This window comes from Montipora capricornis, chromosome 1 (genome assembly GCF_036669925.1).
Source record: "Montipora capricornis isolate CH-2021 chromosome 1, ASM3666992v2, whole genome shotgun sequence".
NCBI classification, from domain to species: Eukaryota; Metazoa; Cnidaria; class Anthozoa; order Scleractinia; family Acroporidae; genus Montipora; species Montipora capricornis.
In genome coordinates, this window is record NC_090883.1 from 36,364,164 (window position 1) to 36,389,163 (window position 25,000).

The 25,000-nt window shown below is 38.3% G+C and overlaps 5 protein-coding genes across 9 annotated transcripts in view; 2 read left to right on the forward strand and 3 right to left on the reverse strand.

The window, feature by feature from the left end:
* The window catches only part of LOC138040985 (testis-expressed protein 10-like), a 173,694-nt gene that overhangs the window by 16,101 nt on the left and 132,593 nt on the right, over nt 1-25,000 (forward strand). For 2 of the 3 annotated variants that reach the window (XR_011130722.1, XM_068886743.1), the window contains exon 14: nt 516-992. The exons of the other annotated variant lie outside the window; for it this stretch is intronic. Coding sequence is in view for 1 of the 2 variants with exons in the window: in XM_068886743.1 (XP_068742844.1) it covers nt 516-608 (93 nt within the window). In the remaining variant the exon portion in view is untranslated. Of the gene's footprint in view, nt 1-515; nt 993-25,000 lie in introns of those variants that run through there. 3 annotated transcript variants of the gene reach the window in all.
* LOC138041240 (uncharacterized) lies at nt 806-5,033 on the reverse strand. Its single transcript, XM_068887014.1, has 5 exons — nt 4,837-5,033; nt 4,120-4,244; nt 2,795-2,911; nt 1,583-1,646; nt 806-943 (listed from the first exon to the last, which is right to left on the reverse strand). Exons 1-5 carry the CDS (start codon nt 4,874-4,876, stop codon nt 927-929), a joined length of 363 nt encoding a protein of 120 aa, XP_068743115.1. The 5' UTR covers nt 4,877-5,033; the 3' UTR covers nt 806-926.
* Nucleotides 5,517-16,163, reverse strand: LOC138041208 (5-formyltetrahydrofolate cyclo-ligase-like). 3 transcript variants are annotated; one of them, XM_068886990.1, is made up of 9 exons: nt 15,977-16,162; nt 13,477-13,566; nt 13,166-13,185; nt 12,647-12,759; nt 11,244-11,320; nt 9,940-9,966; nt 7,185-7,248; nt 6,407-6,489; nt 5,517-5,826 (listed from the first exon to the last, which is right to left on the reverse strand). In XM_068886990.1, exons 1-8 carry the CDS (start codon nt 16,091-16,093, stop codon nt 6,416-6,418), a joined length of 582 nt encoding a protein of 193 aa, XP_068743091.1. In that variant the 5' UTR covers nt 16,094-16,162; the 3' UTR covers nt 5,517-5,826; nt 6,407-6,415. The 3 variants fall into 3 exon arrangements, with proteins under 3 accessions (XP_068743091.1, XP_068743083.1, XP_068743095.1); XM_068886982.1 differs by lacking the exon at nt 6,407-6,489 and having other exon boundaries at nt 15,977-16,160; XM_068886994.1 differs by lacking the exons at nt 6,407-6,489; nt 13,477-13,566 and having other exon boundaries at nt 15,977-16,163.
* On the forward strand, nt 16,191-23,582 carry LOC138041196 (sugar transporter SWEET1-like). The gene is made up of 6 exons (XM_068886973.1): nt 16,191-16,367; nt 17,927-18,004; nt 18,677-18,800; nt 20,807-20,968; nt 22,263-22,382; nt 22,878-23,582. The coding sequence occupies exons 1-6, from the start codon at nt 16,300-16,302 to the stop codon at nt 22,998-23,000; spliced, it is 675 nt and encodes a 224-aa protein (XP_068743074.1). The 5' UTR covers nt 16,191-16,299; the 3' UTR covers nt 23,001-23,582.
* LOC138041001 (uncharacterized) overlaps nt 22,877-25,000 on the reverse strand; it is a 20,189-nt gene continuing 18,065 nt past the window's right edge. The window contains exon 12 of the mRNA XM_068886766.1: nt 22,877-25,000. This exon is cut by the window's right edge and continues 2,230 nt beyond it. The gene's annotated coding sequence lies outside the window, so the exon portion shown is untranslated.

The window sequence follows — 25,000 nt, forward strand, 5'->3', positions numbered from 1 at the left end:
CCACAACAGAGCTAGCAAGAATTATAGGTGTTTCCTTATTTTACAACTCGAACTTTTTTGAAGAACTTTTGCATTGCAAAGCAGCTGACGTTCGATGAAGTGTAGTCCCATGCCACTCACAGCTCAGTCGTTGGTCCAATTGACTGCTAGGTTCGCTAGACTACAATAGGTGTAGAAAACAGAAAAGGCGGCGATCTTTCGACAGATTTATTTTGTAAACGGATACTAGCTGAATTAGGTGCCGTGATGAAACCGTTTAAAATTACATGTAAACTCGAAAACAAAACAAGCTCGTTTGATTTCGTCCATTTTATGTGATGTTGACTCTACATCGCATTTAAAGGTCTTGTCAATACTCGAATGTATTCGATGTCGTTAATTTTCATGAAGTTTCTATCATTAAGGCAACCACAGTGTGTCATGATCAGCCATTAAAAAAAAAAAGCGGGTATAAAAAAACTGGTGTATTGCAATGAAATCAGCTTCCATGTTTTGTTCCTTTGCTTGTGTTTTAGGTCGCAGGTGATTCATCGTCTCCTCTCAAACAATGTTTCGCCGATCTTAAGTATCAGTTTTCCTTGTTTGAAATCGAAGTTGGCTCAAATTGATCAGAATTGCAAGATCCGTCTGTTGTTCGGATTAAACCTCGGCCGAGCCGATGTTCTGCGAGGAATGTCCACGAGTTATTGGACGTTTCACGACAATTTGCAGTCAATCCAGGAGCACTCCTTGCATTGTGTTTCGGTGCTGCTCTGTTGCAAGTCTTCTCCAATTTTTCACGTTTACTGTCGTGAGCTTTCATCCGGCTGCATTCTGAAGGTCGACTACGACTTTGCGGTGAACTCAGGGTCAGATATGGGAAGCATTATCAGTGTAAGGCATAAAGCCAGAGACGGATTCGATTCTTGCTTCATGGAGATTTATGGTCATTTGAGCGGCTCGTCTGTTTGGAAATAAAAAATAAATAAAAACAATAACTAATGTGCAATCAAGCAGTGTCTGTTGATTTCTTTCAAACGACGAGGGCAGCTGATTAGCAAGCCCCATCTTTTTGCTTTGGTAAAATATTTTGCAGTCTTCACCGACGAGGGAAGTTAACCCCTTTTTTGTTGTGAATTGGGCGCTACTTTGCAAAAAAAGTCGACTTGAACTTGAGAAACAAACGCTGGAGTGTGACTTGAGAACTTGCGCACTGGTATACGCACTAATTCCCAAGATATTTCCTGGACGAGCGTTTACATAAGGACGCGTTTCCGATTGGTGCAATACGGAAGTTGCTATGGAAACCCATCGACAGAATAATTTTGAGTATATAACAAAATCGTACGAAGAGTGAGGGATGGTCGCTCGTGGTGTTTTAAAAGTTCTTAAAAATATTGCACTCGCCTAGGGTTCTTGCAATTTTGAGAAATTTCAAAACATCACTCGTGCCCATAAATCAAGGAATGCACTCGACTTCATTCGATTTCCTTGTGTAAGATTTTTTTCCTTAACTTTTAACTGGCGTTATTGAAAAAATCTCAGGAATTTGCAGAAGATAGGGGTCTTTTGAAAGAGGTTGATTTTTTTATCGTGCACTTACATGGTTTGCAGACACAACAGTCAGCTGGAGAGGACGGCTTGGGAACTGCCGCTAAATATTGACCCTGTTGTTCGTACAAAATGAAAAGTTAATTCCATGTGAAGGTGGAGATGCCATCATCGCATGCGGGCTCTCATTTTTCGCGCCAGGCTCCTCGCGGGCTCGCTCGCCCGCTTGTTTCCCCGTTTCAAGTGGCTTGGACCACTCGTTCCGCAGCACCAATAGACCAATTCGGCTAACTCATTGTTGTACGCAATTCAAATCTCTAGGGGTTAAGATGCTTTGTGTATTGCATTTGCATGATAATGTGGCATTCACATTTAAATGATATGGTAATATTTGGAACAAAACGTTTTATTCCCAAAAGATTTGAATTGGGTACAACACTGAGTTAGCCGAATTGGTCTATGAGAACCCTAAACTTCATCTTTTAAACTTATGTCCAGTGGTGAGACCTTGACCAAGCTTTATAATATTGATAATTTATTATTTGTAGTTTATTTATAAATAATTATATATGCAAAAATACTAGACGAAGGTAAAAAACTTAATGTATGGTAAATATAGTAAAATAACGAAAAGTTAAAGATTTAAAATTAAAATTGACGCTAAAGTTAAACTAGTTTAAATTTACGATATACAGAAATAATTTAAAATTATCACAAATAATCTAGGAGCAGAAAGCTTGCTTAAAAGGGTATGACTTTAAATGGCGCTTAAACAAGAAGATTAACTGTAAACAAATGTCTCCCCCTCGCCAAAGCGTCAAAACATGAACTATGATCAAACAGACCATTTTACAGTTTTGTGCTCAGTTACCAGGCCTTTGAATAAAAGCGAGACTGGAGTTGACTTGCTTTGATACGAACCTCACTGCTTTCCTTAAATCATGTTGTTGCAATGCTAACGAGTTTCTATTTACATAAGAAAAGCAGTGAGGTTTGTCATCTCTAGCCTCGTTTTTATTCTAAGGCCTGGTAACTGAGCACGGAACTGTAAAATGGTCTGTTGCCGGGAATTAGATCAGCTGGCAAGAAGCCAGGCAGCGTGGTCCAGTGGTTCGGGCGTTTAATTTCAATGCGGTTGTGCCGGACTCATTTCCCGCCTCCATATGATATCATTTTTCCTTTTTTCCAGCCTCATTTGTAGGTAGCTGCTACAATATATGTCCCATACACCAGTTAAGTACCTCCGTTATGCGGCTGAACTTACCGCTGGACATGCAACTCCCTTTAAAGCACATAAAGACTTGGTGAGCACCAGTGCTCCTGCGCAGATACTCATATGGCACTTGTCATCCGTAAACCAGGGCGGATCCTTAGGTGGAGGCTGAAGGGTAAAGTGTGAAATTACGTATTACATCATTTTTCTTGTTTGTCATCCCTTGACGCGCCAGGTTAGCAAGGCAGTATGTGTGGGAAATAAACACAAGCATATATTTTTAACCAATCACGCTTAGACCTGCCGTTTTTATCCCAACTGCACCAAATACTGATGCAGTATTTAAGTGAATTGTCCAATGATAAGGATCGAGACAGACATACACCTCGTTCCCTGGGTGCTCTCTCTTCATCCCTCGAATCAGGCTAGCAGGCACGTGACCAGCCGCAACCATGGTATAAGAGAGAGAGGACCCTGGGAACGAGGTTGGGCTTTCGTTTCTCTCACACGTTTGATACTTATTAAGGACGTTCGCGCCCAAAACGTTCCCACGTACAGATTTTTTTTAAACTTGCCACGCAGAAAGGTAATGATCTCATGATATCATGATCTCATCGATATCATGAGGTGCATTTTTAGAAGATTGCGTTACTTTAAGACGATCTTAGCTTACAACTGTCAGCAACAAAAAAGGTGCATAAGTGAAATTAAGATCAGGTAAACGTACTCAGTTCAACATAACTAATACAACTAAATTAACCTTTGCAACTGATGTCTTTTTCTGAGGTGAAATAGACCTTGAAAAACGATACATACTAGTCTAAGAAAGAAAACTTCGGTCGCACGAGAGCATAAAAGGCCAAATATTTGTAACCTCTCACGTACAGATTTTTTTTGCTTTTTGTTAAAATGGACAAAATCAAGAAAGGAAGTGATCTACGGAAAGAAAAATGGGGGTCACCGAGCATTCAAGAGAGTAAAATCGCTGCGAAGTTCTCAAAGCGATTGTCTATTCGCACTGTCACGCCATTGCGTGACACTTCCGAGAAGACCTGGGTCCACAGCTATCCCATGATGCCACATACTTTCATGTTCCATTCTTGTGGAAAATTTTTGCGCCTTTAGCATCGTGTTTACCTGCGTGGTCTACGATGCATGACGTGTGCGTGACATGTGCGAAAAGATGCGCAGTAGCAATGGGCGCGAACATCCTTAAATTCAGAGATTGTGGATTTCGATGACTAGGGAAATGGGAAATCGGGGAAAACAAGAAAAAGATGAGCCTTTCGAAGAACAGAACGGTACATAAAGCGCGAACTCGTATCGCATAAGAAAGGTGAAAATGTTATATTTTGTCATAAAACTTGTCAACCTACAAATTTCATGACTCCATCTTTATCAAAGCACGGGTAAGGTCCAGACCAGATCTGAGGTTTGTGTTTGCCGAAACCACTCTGACGTTTAATCAACACAGCACTAAGGGACGTGTGGACAATCAAAGCTGCGAAGGGAGGCAGACGATTACATCTTTAACAGGAAGGTTTTTAGGGTTTACTCAATAAAAATAAGCACGATTAACAAAATTGGTTTCATAGATTATCACTTAACAAATGAGAATTCACTTAATTTTCCCCAAGAAATCTTTTTCGTATTGAATTCTCAACCTCGAAGAGTCTTATAGGTTGAATAGATCCCGTTTAATAGGCATTACTTAAGTGTGACCTCATGTGGCTCACTAAGGGGGAAAATGACGGTTGGACTATGACCAACAGCTTAACTTATGCTTAAAAATACCGCCGCAAGAACTTGGGTGAGTTTCTTGACAAAAAATGACCAGAAAAGCAGATGATTAATATAATTGTCAGCTTCGCCGTTATTGTTGGATACAACCAACTTGGATTCCCACACATCTCGCATCCTAAGCGAGGTCATGTAATATTCAATTGTCTCGTCCCCAGGGAACGAAAAACATCGGCTACACTTTAAGACGCTGAACCCCGGAACATGCCGGAAAAAATATCAGCTCATCATAATTTCGACTATTGCTGAAATAAACTGATGGATATTACGTAGAGAAATTTGCAAACACTTACCCATGAACAGTAACACAAACCAAGCGGTATGCGGTAACATAGTCCTAAAAATTTGCCCACAAACTGAAAACCCGTGGCTCACCACTTGCGTTCACCAAATCCTAAACCAAATCACATTGCGCAAAAGCGAATTATTCGAAATCCCGACCCAGACAAAATCTTGTGACTCTAACCGAATTCTCCAACATTTTATCTCTGTTCAATTCTTGCGTAAGAGGTGATGCAAGACGACCCGCCAAACAAAAGACTTCCACTTTTAATACTTGTCTTATCAAAAAATGCCAACGTCGATGGAACATTCCTAGTATTTGGTGACTTTTAATAAGATGAATTTTCGTTTTTCTTTAACGAAAATACAAGTTTTTTGGGTCAAACACTGATTTTTACGCAAACGTTTCTCTTTAGCAGGTGGCGTGTTACGCAAAGTACAAGTGCTGGTGTTTCTTTCTTTAAATGTTCCCGGTGTTGTAGATTGACCCTAATTTGGTCGGGAGCATCTTTCACTTCCTAAATAAACTGTAAACTGCATAACAAGCAATCTGGCTAAAAGTCCCCCACAAAAAGCATTGTAAATTAGTCCTGAAAAGCCCCGAGGGGAGAGACTAATAATTTCACTTCACTTCACTCCCCTCTCACAGATTAGGGAAACAACTCGCTTGTTCACAATGTGGGAAACATTTAATAGCATTTTATTTGATGAACGATCCAAATATACAAAACACGCGCATACGTAGATCTCTTGGTTTTCGCGTATTGTTTATTCGCAAACAAACTTTCAATCTCTGAACTGCCACTTTTATTACTCCCATCGTTGACAAAGACTGGAAAAACCAGTAAAATTATCTGAGGCACCGGGAAGAAAACGGGGTACTGACAGAGGTGCTATGTAAGTGATGTTTTAATGTGGTTCACACAGGATCACGTGATCTAATGTCATATCTCTTTCTGTGACAGGTAGGTGGTCGCAAACTTGAGAGCTGAAAGCCAACCCTGTGGAACAAAAAAACAAAAATTACAAATTGAAGCAAATCGCTATGTTTCTTGTTTTCTCGGTTATTGTCACATTTTACTATTCCAAGAAACTTATTTCGAGGACAAATTAAATTTTGATGGAGCAGTTTTCAATTGAGTGTTGTAAAACAAATAAAAAAGTAAATTACTTCGACGAATCACAGCGCGCAAACAGCGCAATGAACCAATCCAAATTCGTATACCAATTCCATGTAACTTGCTCAAAGCGCGGGAAAAATCGGGCGTGCAAGTGGCGATTGGTTTTGGTGTTCCTTCTCATTGGTTGACAAACTGGCACGAGATTTTTAAACCAATCACCAATCGTAGCAATTGCAATCGCGTAATTACATTCGACAGTCATTTGAAAACTGCTCTACGTTGTACAGATTGATGTACCTAAAACCTTAGTAAAGTCATCAGCTACTCACTCTAGGTAAAGGCCTAAGTCAATATGACCCAAATACGACAAGTGCGACACTTGCAGTTCGTGTTTACCTGATTAACTCCCTGCAACAAAAACATCTTTCTTTATACACTTTTAAAATACAGGTAAGCTTACCAAAATTCTTCAATAAACCAAGTCGAAATTGTAGCTCGATTTCTCAACGCCAGAGCGAGCACTTTTGTAAAAGGTAAATAATTCTAAGCAAAAGAAAAAGGGTTGAGGCACCAAAACGAAGAGAGATGCTTTAGACATCGTTTACACATATTTCTGTTTACCCAAGATTACTGATTCATCAAGAGGGACACGATTAGCGGCCGCTCGACTCGGAACGCAAACAAACTGGACATACCGCGCTATAAAACCGCCACGGGCCAGCGAAGCTTTTTATACCATGCAGTAACCATTTGGAACAACTTGCCCAGTGATATAAAATTGAGCTCCTCCATGAACATATTTAAACGCAAGTTGAAAAATCATCGTCTGATGAGTTGATTAACATTGTTTTTTTAATTGTAAATTGTTGCCTAGTGCATGATTTTTGATACGTTGATATTTTTAACTCATTAGGGCCGTTTATACGAGAGAAACTAAGCCGCGCCTTACATACGGCGCAAACACCCTGTATAAATGGTACAAAATCTACGTTCACGGCTTTCTCAACCCGCGGCTTATCCTGGCCTGGGAGTTTATACTCGTCTAAATAGTTCCTTTCGCGTATTATGTACGCCGCGGCCAGAGTAAGCCGTATAAACGGCACTATTGTAAATTTTTATTCTATGTTTTGAATTTTATTGCAATAATTAAGACAGATTTTTTAGATAGATATTTAAGCTCTGAAAAGCCCCTCTGGGGAGAGTTTAAGAATTAAATTATTGTATTGTATTGTACTCACCAACTAAGTGTGGTTTCTTTTCACATTTTTCGATGCACTTCTTGATGTAATTATCGTAGTAGCCCTAAAAAATTGAGATCAATTTACAGTTAGACCACGATTGCAATAGTCTTCTACTCTAACACCGCTCGTACCAATTTATTTTTGGGATACTTCGCCCACATTAGGGAGCTTAAGCACGCGCGTTTTTGAGACGCTGACGGCAACCGGAAGAGAACATTTCACGTGCCAGGACAGTGGTGTCTCCCCGATTTTTATACTTATTATCCCTAATGGAGAGAAGATACTTAGCAATATAAATGTGGTTGTGTGAAGACAAGTTAAAAAGGGGAAACAGCTCACTTCCGGTTGCCGTCCGCGTCTCAAAAACGCGCGTGCTTAAGCTCCCTATTGTGCGAAGTGAACGAGATAGAATAATCTCGAGAGACTCGCGCGATACTAAAAACTGAAGTCGTATTTTGAGCTCACGAAATTTCTCGTCGACTGACATCAACGTCGTAGATTTTAAAGTTCTGTCTCCCCATTCTCAGTAACGACGAGGGCTACTTAAGAGACTGTCATTTTAAAATTGGCATTTGCGCTAAATCAGCGAACGGTTCGGCATTACTCCGACTATCGGAAAGAAGTCGAAGTCGTATTTTGTGATAAAATATAAGTGCTACACGGCCAACGTTTGAAAAAATGTAATCCCTCCTTATACTTGTACATGTTCATTGCCGTGACTTTAACGTCGTCAGTTCCCACAGCCTGTTCCCGTCTGACCTTGTAGCTCAGTCGGTAGGGCAGCGGTGATCTAACCCGGAGGTCATGGGTTCGATTCCCACCCTGGTCAGAGTTTTTCTCTGTCCTTGTGTGGGCCCATTTCCATCAGTAGGGCTAACGCTCACATGGTTCATATGGGGTAGATACTTAGCACTTCACATTCACATTAAGTCTATCGGAAAGAAAAGTTCTCCTTCTAACCGGCGGGTCTAAAACATAGGTCACATTCCAAAGTCACTGGCTGCAGGTCATTGTTTTTACCTTTTGGAAAGTAACCAAAACCCTCAATTTGGCCGCTAACCGTAGGCCTAAGGTTGGTTGAAAATGTAAACAATGACCTGCAACGAGTGACCTGTGGAATGTGACCTGTGTTTTAGACCCGCCGATTTCCTTCTAACGGTAATTAGTAAGAGTAATGCCTAACCGATTTAACGCGAATTAAGGCAAAGTACAATCTCTCTGATAAAAACAGCTTATCCGCTCGTGCTGAAATTCTCAACCAGACGAAGATTTGCAGAGGACGCCGGAAAAGGCGATGTACCATAGTTAGAAAACGTAAGTGCAAAGCATGCAAAGAAGTTTAACATTGGAGTTTGAGTGAAACGGCGAACGGTACGCTATTTCTTGTCAAAAAATCGTCACTTTTCACCAGTAGGATGGTGTCTCATTTGAGAAGTCCTTGCTTAGTTGCCTCATGAATCTTAAAACTTTACCACAATATTATTAATTTTGTTAAATTCAATAAAAGTCAAGTCAACCCAAAAGTCTTTTTCTATCAGTTGAAATTTGGAGTACATTTCCTGTGGAATGTGACCTGTGTTTTAGACCCGCCGATTTCCTTCTAACGGTAATTAGTAAGAGTAATGCCTAACCGATTTAACGCGAATTAAGGCAAAGTACAATCTCTCTGATAAAAACAGCTTATCCGCTCGTGCTGAAATTCTCAACCAGACGAAGATTTGCAGAGGACGCCGGAAAAGGCGATGTACCATAGTTAGAAAACGTAAGTGCAAAGCATGCAAAGAAGTTTAACATTGGAGTTTGAGTGAAACGGCGAACGGTACGCTATTTCTTGTCAAAAAATCATGAAAATTCTCTTAATCTAACTTGTCTCCCTTTTTGGGGAAATTACCCAAACTGTACCAATTAGGTAACAATTCAGCCAGAATCAAACAAGTTTCTTTGACTTTTGCCAAAACGCAAACTTCAGGCTTTCTTTGACTTTCGGCAACTCGCAAATTGCGTTTTCCGTTAGCGCGATACTAAGCCTTCCTTTCATCGTTCCACATCCTAGGGGGTGGGGGGGGAAGTACTTGGGTCAATTTTTGCTGGGTATGTGCCGCTGGCCTCTCCGAACCCCTACCAAGTTATAGTCTATTCTGTGGCCAATCATAGACCCCATCTTAGTCACTTTTGAGGAAATGTCATTTTCGCTATCCCAACTTAGTCACTTTCTGACTATGCCTCTACCTTATAAAGCCTTCTAAGTAGGTCACCCTTAAATGAATTGACACGTTTGTGAAATTGAATGTAGAACACTTTACTTTTCACCTACAGTACAAACATTCTGGTACATTTGCTAGCCGTAAATATTTACAAACGTACCGTACCGAGCGGACTGTTAAATATTAAAACAACGGCACGAACCATTTTTTTAACCACGGATCTTAATATTTTTAAATCCCTGCTTACCAGAATTTTCTTATCCTAGAAATCCAGAAAATGTGCGACCCCATTCTAGTAACTCTACTAAAAACGTAACCCCATTATAGTCAACCCAGTCGTGAAAATGCGACCCCATCCAGCGGCACATCCCCATTAGCATCTTATAAGGAAGTGCCCCCCCCCCCCCTTCCGGAGGTTCCACACCACACTAAGCTACACAAAAGAAAGTCGGATTGCCCGTGTTCTACCAGCTTCGACGAGCTTGACAGAAGGGGATAGGGAAAACTTGCCTTTTTCCATGCGTTGGTATAGTCTACAATAAACCTACCTTTCCTCGGCCAAGACGGTGACCGTTCTGTAAAAAAGGAAAAAAAATCATTCTTACTCTTTTGGGCTGTAGGATCACGGAGAAGATAAAAAGGAAAAGTGGCAACCCATGGCTTCTAAACCCGAGTAACAGTGTTCGTTTTTACTGAGAACGCAAGCACAATCACCACCGACCAAAAAGTATCGAAAAAAAATCGGGTAAAGAATCGAATGGAACGGAAATATGTCAGAAAAAATTTTTTGGGCATACTTCGCGAAGTTGTCTAGAAGTTTCGGAATTCCGGAACAACGGGAAAATTCCGTCCCATTGGTACATTTCTCCTCGGGCGTAACTGCCGTTTTCATTTCGGCATAGTTCGGGCAATACTCGTTGATCATGTAATTGCTTCTGAGATGTTCCATTTACAAAAAGAATATAACAAAACCTTCTGGTCGAATGGAAAACGGCCTTGGTCGATTACAGCGAAGGCACTAATTAACGACAAGTTAGTTGTCGTCAATGCATCTCCTTGTATTGCTTGTGGTTATGCTTGCGTTACTGCTGAAATATCACAGTATTTCTACGACAACCCCACGAAACACTTGTCCATAGGGACTGTAAGCACCGGACACTTTTGAGCCCTGTCACTATCACATTTGTATCGCCAAGTATCCTTTCACTATTAGAGGTAGTTAGTTTAAAAATCATGCGTTCAGTTCATTTCTTCCCCTCCCTATGCACAACCACGGCTTGAAATTACCAAATCACCCCCCCCCCCCCCTTAACCCTAGCCCTAACCCCCCCCCCCAACAGAGGAATAAGGGAACATAAGCCATTTTAGGGATCAAAAAGCTGAGAACAAATTTTGAAGTAATTTCGGGAACAAGGGAATTAAAGGGGACAAGGAAACAAGGACCCCCTAAGAGGGCCTCGTAGCTACTAAAACCCGCCAACTGTTTCACTGATCAGGTAAAAAAAAGTACCAAGTGCAGATGGGACATGCATTATTTTGGTAATTATGTACAATTTAGGACAAATTCAGATCAATGTGCAGTAGAGAAGATTCCAGGAAATAATAACAAGAGCATTACCCAGACAAAACTAACAGTTTTGAATTCAAATTTTTCTTCACCAGTAGGATGGTGTCTCATTTGAGAAGTCCTTGCTTAGTTGCCTCATGAATCTTAAAACTTTACCACAATATTATTAATTTTGTTAAATTCAATAAAAGTCAAGTCAACCCAAAAGTCTTTTTCTATCAGTTGAAATTTGGAGTACATTTCTCAAAAATCTGGAAGAAAATTCAATGGAGAATCACAACTGACCTTTGTGAAGCCAAGCCCTGGTAACACGATAAGATCAAGTCCTCCACTTGATAGAGCCTCCTCCCTTTCATCATCCTCTGAAAAGAAAGAATCTCTCAATTTCTTTAACAAAAAAAACACTTCAGTGTTAAAAAAATGTACAGTTTCATCTGATTTGTTAAAAACAAGAAGTTACGGGTAGTATACACTTTCTTCAAAGGAATTTTAGCTGATTTCACAGTATTTGAGTCTTACAGCACCTTCCCAAGCTTCAGTGTTTTTCATGCTATGCCATTTTATGCTCTCTATCTGCCTTTGTTCTTGTCTGATCCAGCACGTGCCGGCAGAGTCAGTTCATGGTGGGGAGATAAGGAGGCTTGAGCTATTTCTACCACCAACACTCTTTCCATCATAGCACGATGCTGGCCAGAGGTTTAGCTCGTAGTGCCATGGAGAGTTAGGCCTGTATATCATTATTTGGCTATTACAACTTGTCTGATCTGGCACGGTTCTCCTTGTGTATCGGGGAGATACATTCAGGCTTTTAGTCACGCTATGGAAGTCGTCTGTCATGCTGATCATGGAGCAGTGTTCTCCCCTTTTACACCAACATTGTCTTTTGTGTTTTGTTATTGTAGTTAAGTGTCTTAAATTTAAATACCCACAGAAACTGCACCATAAATCAGTGATGTTTTTTTTTTTTACAATATCTTGTTTAATTCCGTAGTTCAAAGTCCAAAGTCCACATTCTGTGACCCAACCAGTGCCATCATAGAATACACATGTTCACACTTAAAACTGTCAATGGCATTGACTCCAATCAAAACCATTAAACAAATGCTTTACAACTTTTTATGATCATGGTATAACATACTTTTTCTTAGCAATACCAGTAGAATTAGAAAATAAATATGTAATTAGCCCGGTAAGATGTGTTTTTAATACTGAGTCATCTGATGACTGGATATTGCATTGCGTGCAACGAAAACCCAATTTTTCTTTAAGACATGTTCCCCCTGTCAATTTGTTGTGTACTGCGTCCGTGGATTAGTGGTCATCACGATTGCCTTTGAGTAAGGGGCTACCGAGTTCAAATCCTACTTGGGCTGCCTTCTACGAAGGCAAAGAAATCTTACACATACGCAGCTACAGTGCAACCCCTCCCCCTCTCCCCCCCAAAAAATAATAAGTTCAAAGTCCAAAAACGGATTTGAATCTTATACTTTGTTCTTCGAACAAGGGCAAAGGAAAGATCACGGTTCTAATACTGAACTTATCAAAGTAATCAATTTACAATGCATTAATACCACTGACAAATTCCAAAGAGACTTTTTTAATCATGGCAAGAGAAACATAAAGGAAAAATTTTTAGCGGTAAAGCAGCTTTAGATAAGAAGTTTAAATGAAGTAAATTAAAGAGCTACCTGCAGGTTGCTGTATGTTCCAGGAGGTGACTGGTAATGACAGCATGTCCTCAATGGAGTCAAGTTTGACCATATCCATATTTGGTCCAATGTAGCGAGGAATAAAGCAATCCCTTCAAAGAAATCAACCAAAATAAATTCGCCGGATATTGTTAAAAGCTAATGAGATGAACTTGTGACGACTAGAGAAATCCTGAAAATGGATACATCATGGTTAAAAACAAGCATTGTGTCCAAACTTCAATTAAATGCTTTTGGAAAACAATAATTTATTATTGATGTCTGAAATAGAAATCATCCCCAATAAAGGCTACATAGTCCAGGGGCCGCAGAGCCAGAGGGGATGAGGTCAGCCCCTCAATTTTTCTTATACTGCTGTTTTTGGCTGGATTGAAGACTTAGTTAGTAATTTACACTACTCATACAGATACCAAGACCTAGCTCCTCCACTTTCAAACATAATCTGCAGCCCCTGTAGTCTCAAGATAACTTACAGAAATTTGGTATTATGGTACTTACTTTTTTCTCAGGAATATATCCTGAACAATGTGGTGGCAAATAAAGAACCAAAGAAAAAAAGAGAACAGTCAATTAAAAAGTAATTCTTTTATCACTTACTCCAAAGGGCAGCTTGTCTCAGACAATACTTGTAAACTGGCACATTTAAATGCTACCAGAACCCAATCAATTTAAGCTTGTTGAAGTGAAGTATCAGAGACAAAGTGGGAATTTTGAAGGGTTGCTAGAACTGACTTACTGAATAAAAACACTTTCAGGGATGGAAGGTTTCCAGATGATAGAAACCTTGCCTTCTTCTAGCCCTTACTTACCTTCAAAATTCCTTCAGTTTGAACTTCAGATGGCATGCTGAGGTAAACTGAAATTCTTCTGCTTGACTTGTACTCTTCCATGCCGAGGAGCTTTAATATGAATGATGTGCAAATCTTCAAGTCTTTGCATCAGCTCAAAAGGGGAAAGATCTAGGTTGTCGTCGTGTGCACTCGTACCCTGTGGCACTTAACTTTATTAAAATTTCATGCAGCCAGAATAACCATCAATAAACAACCATAAAACTATTTCTATATTTCTGTAAAGCCCAATACAACATAAATATTCAAGAAGAATTTACGGCAAATTACGGCAATTGCGATAGCATTACAAGGTACTTCTTAGGACACTTTTTAAACTGCAATAAAGGGGACATAGGTTTTGAGTGGATGAAGGGTGGATAACCCATTGACTCCTAACTGGCTCCCCATTGACGGGTAAAAGCACTTAGTGTTAGTTAGCAATTAGACCAGTAGCCCGCAATAGCCCATGAGGCAAAGCCGGATTGAGCTATTGACCCGTGGCCCTTGAGGGCGAAGGGTCCCCCCACTCTAATAATTATTGTTTAGTATCATCCAACTAGTCGGACAGAAAAGGTAATGATAAAGTTAGCAAATGCAAGTTGAAGAAATATTTTTTTTTGGGAATGAAATGAAAGAAAGCGTCACACTTTTCGCTACTCGAGGACTATTACTAATAGTAGTAGCGTAGTCAATTAAAATGCAGGATTTGCATCAGTCCACTAGCTAGCTGACTGATACTAAACAGCATTAGTCTCACTCCTAGGAATCAATGGATTAGAGACTCGGATGAAAGTCTTTGTCACTGTCAAATCCAATTTTACCATGCAATAACTACTTAACCCTTTCATCAGGGAAAGGACAAAACACGGAGCCCTACTCCATGGAGTACCTCATGGGTTACGAGCCTAGGAAGGCTCATCAGGCTGGCGCTTATCTCCGATTTCCGTAGCATGAACTGACTAGGAGTATTTCTACTCCCCCCTGGATGGGATGCTAGTCTATCGCAGGACTACCCCCAGCATTCAATTTGCCGGCACCCATTTATACACCTGGGTGGAAAGAGGCAGCGTGAGAGTAAAGTGTCTTGCCCAAGAACACAACATTATGTCCCCGGCCAGGACCCAAACCCGGACCACTTGATCCGGAGTTGAGCACTCTAACCATGAAGCCACTGGGCCTCTCCTTCCCTATGGAGTACCCCTACAAATCATTTATTGGTCAAATTAAATACTTTAGGGGTGTAGGGATGGCAAAGTGGTGAGAGCACTTGCCTCCCACCAATGTGCACGTGGCCTGGGTTCGATTCCCAGACTCGGCGTCATGTGTGGGTTGAGTTTGTTGGTTCTCCACTCTGCACCCTCTCCTAAAAAACCAACATTTGACTTGATGTGCATTAAAATTGTTAATTTCAGTTTACAGTGTCCCCAATTTTATTAATAGTGCTCCAGCACTAGAACAACTGGACACTTAAATAAAGTTCCCTTCCTTTATCAACATGATGAGGTATTTAGCTGTACATATCTTTCTTTATTTCGAGCTTAATTTTCAGCTTTCCAGTTCTCTAACTGATACAGTTTTATGCAGATGCAGTTCACGAAGTGGCCGCCATATTGAAATAGGCCTTATCACAGTTTTCGACGCCATCTTGACGGGTAGGCAAAGCGGTCAGAAATTACAGTGTTTGTATGGGAATCCAATAGCAAATAACTTCTTCCAAAATTGAATTTTACACAATTTGTGAATCAAAACGTTAAAATACTAGGTAGAAGATTGTATTCACCAAGTTTGAAGGATGTAGCTTTCCTATAAGTCACTGAGCTAATTTTTTTCAATTTTCCATACATTTGTCTTTAAATTTTTTTCCCGCGAACCGCGTCTAGACGTTTGTCTACCCAGCCAAATTTAAAGACGAATGTGTGGAAAATTCAAAAAAATAACTGAGTGTCTTCTAGCCAAGCTACATCCTTCAAACTTGGTGAATACAATCTTCTACCTAGTATTTTAACGTTGCGATTCAGAAATTGTGGAAATTTCAATTTTGGAAGAAGTTACTTGCTATCGGATTCCCATACAAACACTGTAATTTCTGACCGCTTTGCCTACCCATCAAGATGGCGTCGAAAACCGTGATAAGGCAAATTTCGTCTCTACAGGTACTTCAATTCGTGAACTGCATCGAACTGTAATAATCGGAGAGTTGGAAAGCACGAAATAAATAAAGGTATCTACACCTAAATGCCTCACTCTCACCGTGTTGATAAAGTATTTACTTTGCACAATTAATGATCTTTTTAGGGGTACTCCCCTTTCATCACACCAAATTGAAATTCTCTCCCTAGAAATATTTGCAAATGGCAAGGATGCTAAAAAAGATGCTTATTGTTGCCAGATACATTTTCAAACTACTCCAACGCATAAAATGGCAACAGCAAGAACATTAAGCCCACACGGTCGAGTCTGTTCAAACGTTGATACTAACCTTGTTAACGATCGAAGTGGACTCTTTCTGTTTTAGTTCATCCGACATTGCGGCTATTCTCTTTTTTAGTTCACGTCGTAACACCTTCTTGGCTTCGTGAATTGTTACATGAGTCATTCTTCCACCGACCACGGGAGGAACTCACCACTTGGGTGTAGGCAGCAATTTCCAGCAGGCGTTTCTCGCTTAGAAACTGTTATGGGACCCAAGTCCCCCGCAACTCACGGTTTTCACACGTTGAAGAAGGAAATTAAACATCTCATAAGATTTTGTAATAATTTTGGAAAATCTGGCTTATTTGTTGATCATTATTTTGGTGAATCATGGGTATCAAAGCGGTTGTATCAGCGATTGGAATACTTTCCCAATTTGGACTTCTATCCACCGGAATGTAAGGGAACATTTGCTCGTCAATTTTACGAGGTTTTTAAGCGTGGTGATCTATTTGGTTTTCTTCTTTTTTAGCATTATTTAATTTTCACGGAAATCTTGCCAAGATTGCCCGTGAAATAAAACGGTTCTGGAAAACTACCGTGAAGCGTGTTTTTTACAGTAAATTGAGAATTGCCACTTGTCAGGTTGAAATTCGTCGTTTACTGATTGGTTGATTCCAAATTTTATAAAAAAAATCATGTGATTAATTAATGAATAAATAACAATAACAATAATAATAATAATAATAATAATAATAGTAATAATAATAATAATAACAACAATAATAATAATACATTCAGAGGAAGCACGTGAATATCACATACAGTGTATCCAAATTTTGGACCATTCAAGACTTATATACTCAACAGAATATCGTGCTTCTGATTGGTCAATGATGAATACGCATGCCGAAATAGGTCAGAGAGTGCCACAGAGGTTATAGAGTGCACAGTTGCCATGGAAACACTGTAATTGAGTTATTTTGTGGAATATATCATAAATAAATTAAGATCTTTATAATTATGAACTTGTTCACACATATCGTGATTTATGGCTTCTTGAAAGTCACCTATGGCTCATGCAATGCTGAGAACTGTCAAAAAATCACTCATGACCATAAATCACGAAATGCACTCTCGTTCATACAATTTCCAATACTTCATTGGGTATCAGTGAGTTTCTGTGATAATTGACCTATGAGAAGGCTTAGTTTGTTACCTCTTTCTGCACTTATAATTTCCTGAAAATTCAATTCAATTATTTATAATGCACTATTTACATCAATTACAAGGTACCAGTATTTAATACTATAGTAGCACTTTTAATACAAAATAAATATAATACATACATAGAAACGAAAAAATAACCGAAAGGGTACATGTATGTACGTGGTAGCCAGAGGAGCCATGGACTTTCAAACTGGTTACCACCATATTAAAGATAAATGCGATGTTAAACAAGAATTAACATAGTAAATATATCTAACTGTATCAATCACTAATGTACACACATTATGTGAAACATGCATGATTACATCTAGTATAATTATATTCATGAATATACAGGCATGCTTACATAATTTACAGAAAAAATAAGTAATATAATGCACTGTTAATTAAAAAGAATATTACAATTAAGTTATTGAATTATTTTGAGTAAGTAACAGAAGCTATTTTTTGTTGTCTTTTAAAGGAATTATAAGATAATTTTTTAGGCTGATAGAAACTGACTCCCATATTTTTGATGCTGAGAACTGAAATGTTGATTGACCATAGCTAGTTGTTACATGTTACATGATGCACACCTGGTGTTATGGCAATGGATTTCAAATGCTGGAATACCTTGTTTGTCACTTTGAATTTTACTGCATTTCTCTTAGCCAATCAGAATGGAGACATTTTCTCATGTATATTATATGATAACAATAAACAACTGTCACTCTTTTTTGCTTGTTGTATCTGGGCATAAGCCATACATTGTGGTTATTGAACCCTATTTATTTTTCTTCCTTTTCAGACCAGTCTGCTTAAAAATAAGACAGCAAGGAAGTACAAAGAATGTAACCTTCTTTCCATTTTTAACAACTTGTTTAAGGTGGGAATTTGAAATGCAGTTTTTTTAGTTTATACTTACAGCTCTCTGGACATTTCAGTTTTTGCTTCTTCAAAATAATGTCACTCCTTCTTAGCTAAACAACCATTACAAGTCATACATGTGTGCTAATGCCCTGCTCTCCAGAGCAATTTTATGCCTCTTTTTCAGCCAGTCAGAAACAATTATTATCATTGCAGAATTCCAGTACTCATTTTCCAGCACTTGGCAAAAGCTTGCATTTTTAATGTTCCAACGTTATGTTCGGTGTTATTTCACAATGTGCAAACAGTATGAATTGCAACAAGAAATCATGAAGGACCAGTGAGAATCATTACACTTGCATCTGAGTAGCTTAATTCCCAGCCCATTGATTAGCCCAATATTTTGGGTTTAGCCCAGTGTATTAGAGATACTATGATGAGCAAATGATGAACTCCACATCATACAAAGGTGATCTTGTCTTGACAAACAATTGTATGTTACCATGGTAACACAAAGCCCAACTGCATAAATCCTGCTCCTAAAAAAACTATTGCTTGAGAAGTCGCAATGATTTTGTCAATTAATTAAAGAGGATGCATCTAGTTCTGCAATAATAAAATAGTTAAACAATGTCTTCACATTACTTCTATCATTGTCTGGAATTTCAAGTATGCTTTTGATTTGAAATAGTTCCATTCTGTGGACAAAATATGGCATCCTGACAGATGATATGGCTGTGTATGTTGTTGGGATACTTGGAACTGTCTGGCAATCTATTTATCTCCTGTTCTATTACTTTTATACAAGGAAAAAGGTAAGTTCATTTTTGGTTTTTCTGTTTCAATCACTGGTATCTTGAATCCAGACTCTTAAATTATTATAATCATTTGTAAAAAAATTGCTGTTGGTGGCTTAACACTAAATTCAAATACTGGCAGTACTGCTTCAAGAACATTCTTCAGACAGCTAGGTAATACTACCATGAATACTACCATTAATACTACCACTCATTTATAAAATATTCACAGGATACCTATCTGTTTGGGATGGCTCGCCTAATGCTTTCGTCTCGGTGAATATTCACCAATAATCACTGAGCCTGAGGCAAATAATTGTTTTAGTATAAATACACAGGTGATTATTTCAAAAAAGAGAAAAAAAAAACATTTCAACGCGAAATCATCTTCACTTACAGTGGCAAAACGACTACTGGACTCGACTTTGTCCGTCGAGGTGATTGTCGGCTGATAATCCGAGATAGCGAGCCAATGAGAGCATGCGATTTTGTATAATCACCTGTGTATTTATACTAATTGTTAATATTACCGGTAAATCAGGCCTTCAAGAGATTTACAGCAGGTGCCTAAACCAGTTGACTCCACATCTAGTAAGAGCAAGTTCAATCTTCCCTAAGGGGACAACAATAGTATAGAGAAGAGTGAATGTACTTAAAAGTACAGTTTAGTTCTGTAGGGCTTTTGGAATTGGAATGGGATTTGTTTGTTTGTTTACCCAGGGAACACCTTAAGAGCGCTGAGGAGCTTGTTCAACTTGTGTCCATGCATTCCAGATCGATTAGCTCAATTTCGATATATTAAAATTCAGTCCTAAACAAAAGACATCATCTCGAGGCTCTGGGGAATAAACTCATACAAATCCTTATATTTATTCTCCAGAGCCTCGAGATGATGCCTTTGGTTTAGGACCAAATCTTAATATATTGAAATTGGTCTATTGGAATTTGGCAGTGTTGGTTTTTGAGGAGAAGGGAAAACCAGAGTACACAGAGAAAAACCTGTCGGAGCAAGGAGAGAACCAACAACAAACTCAACCCACATGTGACGCTGCGACCGGGAATCGACCCCGGGCCACATTGGTGAGAGGCGAGTGCTCTCACCACTGCGCCCCCCCCCCTGCTCCCCAATCTTCTTTACTTCATTTAGAGAGACAACACTGTAGGGCAGCAAGTATAATCTATGTACCATGGTACCATGGTATAATTATTGTTAACAATTATTTGTATTTTTATTATATAATTATTTTATTTTATAATTATTTTTATTATAATAAACACCAATGAAATACCAAGTGAGCTTTCAGGTGAAAACATGTTATCTTAACATGTGAAGATAACATGAACAACTATTTTCACACGTGAAAAAGATCACTGTTGCTATGGTTACATTTGAAAATCATGCCTTTCGATGCCTTTCGTGAATGATTTAGTGTTTCATTGGTGTTTATATAATAAATAGAATATTATGTACATGGCCGCTTGGAGATACAAAATTTCTCTTCTCGTGTTGAAATATATTTCACTCGTTCGCTGCGCTCACTCATGAAATGTTTTTCAACACTTGAAGAGAAATTTCGTATCTATGCACGGCCATGTAATATCCTCTATATGAATTTAAAGCATAGGATAGGATTATAGAATGGCTTCTGACAATGTCTTCAGATATGTCCAGTGGCTCACCTTTTTTCTTTCTTATAAGTTAGATGTTCTAAGACATTTATTATAGGGCTAATAGTGAATCTTTTACCCAATATCCTGTCTGAGAATTGAGTGAAATAAGTATTTTAATTATTAATACTTATTTCACTTGATAGCAGAACTGTCTTCTCAGACCAAGGGTGAGTCAAGGGGTTTATACATTATTGATCATTGTATTCACTTTACTTGATTTGTTTTCTTTAGATTTGGTCTGAGTTTAGTCTGCAAGCTTTCATAACTTTAAAAATCATTGTGTTGATGTAAGTACTATGTAATACTATGTAGATTTACTGAATGGCTGTATCTCTTCTAAATTTATTTTACAGAAGCTGTTATCTCTCAGACTAGTAATGGCTTTTTTAGGAGTGTGCGCAATATTAACTTACATAAAGTACTACTCTGGAGATCATGACACAGCCGTGTATCATCTTGGCTATGTTGCCAGTGGATTTTCCATAGCAGTGTATGGATCACCTCTTATATCTGTGGTAAGAATGAAAATAAGACACATGATCAAGAGACTAAAACAATCTCTGCCACTCCTAACATTTCAGTCCATGCGAGGCCATTTGCTGTGGTCCTGGAAATGTAAGCATTTTCCGCTGTGTTTAAATAATTTCCCACTGTGACCACTGCTGGGATTTAGCCGTGATGGTTTTGAATTTGAAACCTCAGTGCTTCACAAATAGGAAACTACTTGCTTTTCTTGTCAGTTGCAGTTGTTAACCATGTTATGTTTGATTTGAAATACTCCTTGTGCTGCCCGTTGTTGTATTATTTAAGAGCATTATTTTGAGCATATCTTAGTGGGATACAGAGAATGCATGGTGTCAATGATACAAGGTCATGATTATTATTAAAAATTATTAATTTTCTTGCATGCCTCCTGGCAATCTACTTTTGAAGACCTCTAGACTACTTGGCCTCTGAATGGTGATAATTGGGGTACTTAATAGTCATCTGTGCTTTTCAAAAGTTGAGACATTAGGCGACAACTGAAGTCACATCATGTAACATGGTGAATTTTGGCCAAAGTCTGTAACTCCAATATAATTTTGTTGAAACAATCAAAGGCGAGAATTTAAACTGGTTTGAAGGCAAAATCAGTTGCATTGTTGTACCATGTGCTTTAGTCGCAGTACATACAGAACAACTGGTCCCCATGGCAATTGTCGCAGCAACTTGTCTTGATCTTAAAACTTGTGGTTGCCTTTGTTAGGCTTGTGGCATTGCTTGCAAATGTTCCATTTAAACACTGTGCAACCAGTGACTTCATTTTGTTTCCTCTTTTCTCTTGTTTTTGCATAAATGAATCTTGCTGTCCTAATGGCACAATTAGTTTGCATTTACTTTAAAAGTTTACAAGTCAATTCATCAAAAGTTAGGCAATTCAAGAATTGTTTAAACAAATAATTATAGGGTATTTGATAGGAACTGTACATGGTTAGAACTGAGCGAATTAAAAAAAATTTATCGAAGGGAACGTGAGAAAATTAGCAGTTTAAAATTTTACAGATTTGGTCACGCAGACATCACAAAAATCAGAAAAACGCACAATTCAGGCTTTACGCGCCATACTAGTGCCCTGAACTTGTGCGTGACCCTAAAACTGTACGGAGCCGCCTTGACAGATTTTACTCCATCCAATGCCAGGGGGGTGTCGTAAGAGGTGTCAATGGGTGAATTGCAGTCAAAATCTCACCCCCTCCCCCCCCTTCCTCCATTAAAGCGGAAGCACTGGTAGTAAAACTGGTTTATTATTAATTTTTTTTTCCTCTACAGACAAATGTTATAAAATACAAGAGCACTGAATTTATGACATTTTCTATGTGTTTGGCAACATTTGTGGTATCTTTTCTCTGGACAATTTATGGCCTCCTAGAGGGAGATAATTTTATTTTGGTAAGTTTGTGTTGGTACGGTAATATTATAAATAGTTAATAAATTAATTATTTAGTAGGGACTTAAAGAAATCTTAAATAGGAATTGACCATTTTTCATTATCATAAGAATTTATTATTACTCTTTTTAAGAATCAGTTTTATCCCATTAATACTTTTCAATGTCAGTTATTTTTCTTCATATTCATTTATACAGCAGAGGTAACATAAGATTTAACGGAAAAAAAATTAAATGGCGAGGAGACCTGAAGGAAACCATGGGGCTTATACTGAGTCAGGTCTCCTCACTTAAAAACAGGTCTTAATATAAATAATATTACAATATGGACTTATGACAGCTAACTCAGTATCTTTATGTATATCCTTGTAGCAATAGGTACTCAACCCATGTGATGGCTAGTAACCTGGGAACTAGCACTCTATTACATATGATTAAATTTACATTTAAATATATTAAGCACAATTTAACCATATTTTTCATTAATTTTTCTTGTAGGTCCCTAATGGAATTGGTGTTGTTTTGGGATCAATGCAACTTTTTCTTTTTATACTTTACCCTAAGACTTCGCAAAAATCTATTTTGTATGATTCATCATCAAGACTTGACAAGCCTGTTTAAGAACGTTTCAAGAGAATACGACTGGCTTGTGGTCTTTGATCAGTGTGACTTCTGCAAGCTGAATGAAGTATTGGCATTCAAAGGCACAGAGGTCGTGAACACCAGAAATGAACAACTTGCCTATTGTGGAATCCGAGATAGACTTAGCAGAGTCTTTACATGTCACACAATTCATACCAACTTCTTTTGCAGGACAAGGGGATGACTGAGTGATGCTCAGATGCTTCCCCAGGACTTAATTTGTAATATATCCATATTTAAAGACTGGACCAAATGAGAAAATGTTATTATTCTAATAATAATATTGATATTAGTTATAATGATTCATTTCCAACATAGTCAAATAGCAGTAAAAAAGAATTAAATGAAACTAAAAATACCCTTCTTCAGTTACATGTAAGTGAAGAAATCAGATGCCTCTTTTAAAAAAACGTTTTTATTTAATTAATACTGAAAGGAAAATGTCTACTTTAAAAAAAGATTCTGTACCATTAGGTAACTGTAGAAAAGACAACAGCTCTGGATACAAAAAGATGTGTATAAATTATTAATATTGTTTATTAAAATGACCTTAGCATGATAGCAGAGGAATGCATCAAAATGTAAAACAATTGCAATGCCACTGTCTTCTGCCTTTCTCATTGACAATGAGATGGCTCAAGCTTTCAATTTTTCCAGCATTATCACTCATTTTAAAAGCAGTGTGAAGTCACAAAACACCAAGAGAGCAATTGCATCTGGAGGGTAACCCTGCTTTGGATAAGTGTGTGCAGGGAAGATTCTCAAAGTGCCTCAACCAAAAAGATTTTTCTTTGTTGCAATAAATCCCTAAGTTCTCATATTGCAAACATGTTTTTCAGTTTTCACTTCTGCATAATTTTCAATTTTAAAGAGACCTAAACTTAACAAGATCAGACCCAAAAAACAAAAAGGAAACATATGAGAAAATAACTTACAAGAAACACCTATCAACAAAATAAAAAAACAAATTCACAGGATTTTCCAGTAAGGATAACATCTGAGGTGACAACACAAGCTGCCGCCCAGCAATGCACAAATTCTTTCAAATCTAAAATGCAGAGCACTTTGCAATGTCCTCTCAAAAATACGCCCATACCTTTCATTCACTTGGCCATGAGATAAGAGACAGTGAAATTGCAAGGGGTTTGTGATGTTTCATTTTGCTGAAACTTGACTTTTGCTTGTTTTAAACTGAGGATTTGAGGGGCTATAAATCATGTCCCCATTTTAAAAATGAAATAATACCCTCTCTAAGGGTTCCCATTTAAGGAAAGGGCAAGATCTGCACTTTTTTGTGGTTCTGCAAAGTTTCACAATATGCAATGAAAGTGCTCAAGAGGAAAGGGTTATACAACAACTGAAATAACAGTTGGGAAGACTAATCTGTAGCTTTCTCTTAAGAGTTATTTGTGCATTCCAAACAAAAGTAGTATTTAAGGACGGTGCCTACCGTACTTATTTGGCTACAAGCCGAGCTCGGCTATAAGCCGAGACCCCAAACTTCTTATGGAAAAAATCAACTTGATTGACACGAATTGTAAATGCATAATACTCGGCTATAAGCCGAGACCCATTTTAGGTCTTGATGTGTATTATCTACTATGGAATTTTCATAATTTAAAATACAAATTGACATTGACTGAAAAATTATGCTCAAAGCAATCAAATGAACACGAAAGATAAGAAACAAACAAGCAACGTGATCGTGAGGTGACGAATATTATTAAACAATATTGTTGACATCACAGGAAACGTGTCTTCGTACAACCGAAGCGTTTTATAAAAAGTTATTCGGCTGGAAACCTTACAACCTCGCCTTTAAACTTAAATAGTCGCCAAAGCAGAAGCTGTGTGATTATGCAAGAAATGTAGGTCTTAACAAGTGTTATTGAAATCCAAAAAGAAAATTGGGGGTAACCACGCATTTTTCAAAGACAATTCATGAATAATATTTGTAAAAAGCTTTAAAATACAAAGCA

What these genes read in the sequence shown, in the direction of transcription:
- LOC138041240 (XM_068887014.1), bottom strand. Translation starts at nt 4,876, where the DNA reads ATGTTACCGCATACCGCTTGGTTTGTGTTACTGTTCATGG. An exon ending in AAGATGGAGTCATGAAATTT is followed by an intron (nt 2,912 to 4,119) that starts GTAGGTTGACAA and finishes TTTACCCTTCAG; the next exon opens with CCTCCACCTAAGGATCCGCC. An exon ending in AGGGAGTTGCATGTCCAGCG is followed by an intron (nt 1,647 to 2,794) that starts GTAAGTTCAGCC and finishes TACGAACAACAG; the next exon opens with GGTCAATATTTAGCGGCAGT.
- LOC138041208 (XM_068886982.1), bottom strand. Translation starts at nt 16,093, where the DNA reads ATGACTCATGTAACAATTCACGAAGCCAAGAAGGTGTTACGACGTGAA. An exon ending in GATATATTCCTGAGAAAAAA is followed by an intron (nt 12,760 to 13,165) that starts GTAAGTACCATA and finishes ATTTCTTTGAAG; the next exon opens with GGATTGCTTTATTCCTCGCT. An exon ending in CAGGGCTTGGCTTCACAAAG is followed by an intron (nt 9,967 to 11,243) that starts GTCAGTTGTGAT and finishes CCTTTTTTACAG; the next exon opens with AACGGTCACCGTCTTGGCCG.
- LOC138041196 (XM_068886973.1), top strand. Translation starts at nt 16,300, where the DNA reads ATGGGTATCAAAGCGGTTGTATCAGCGATTGGAATACTTTCCCAATTT. An exon ending in TTTTTAACAACTTGTTTAAG is followed by an intron (nt 18,005 to 18,676) that starts GTGGGAATTTGA and finishes GATTTGAAATAG; the next exon opens with TTCCATTCTGTGGACAAAAT. An exon ending in ACTTTTATACAAGGAAAAAG is followed by an intron (nt 18,801 to 20,806) that starts GTAAGTTCATTT and finishes TTTATTTTACAG; the next exon opens with AAGCTGTTATCTCTCAGACT.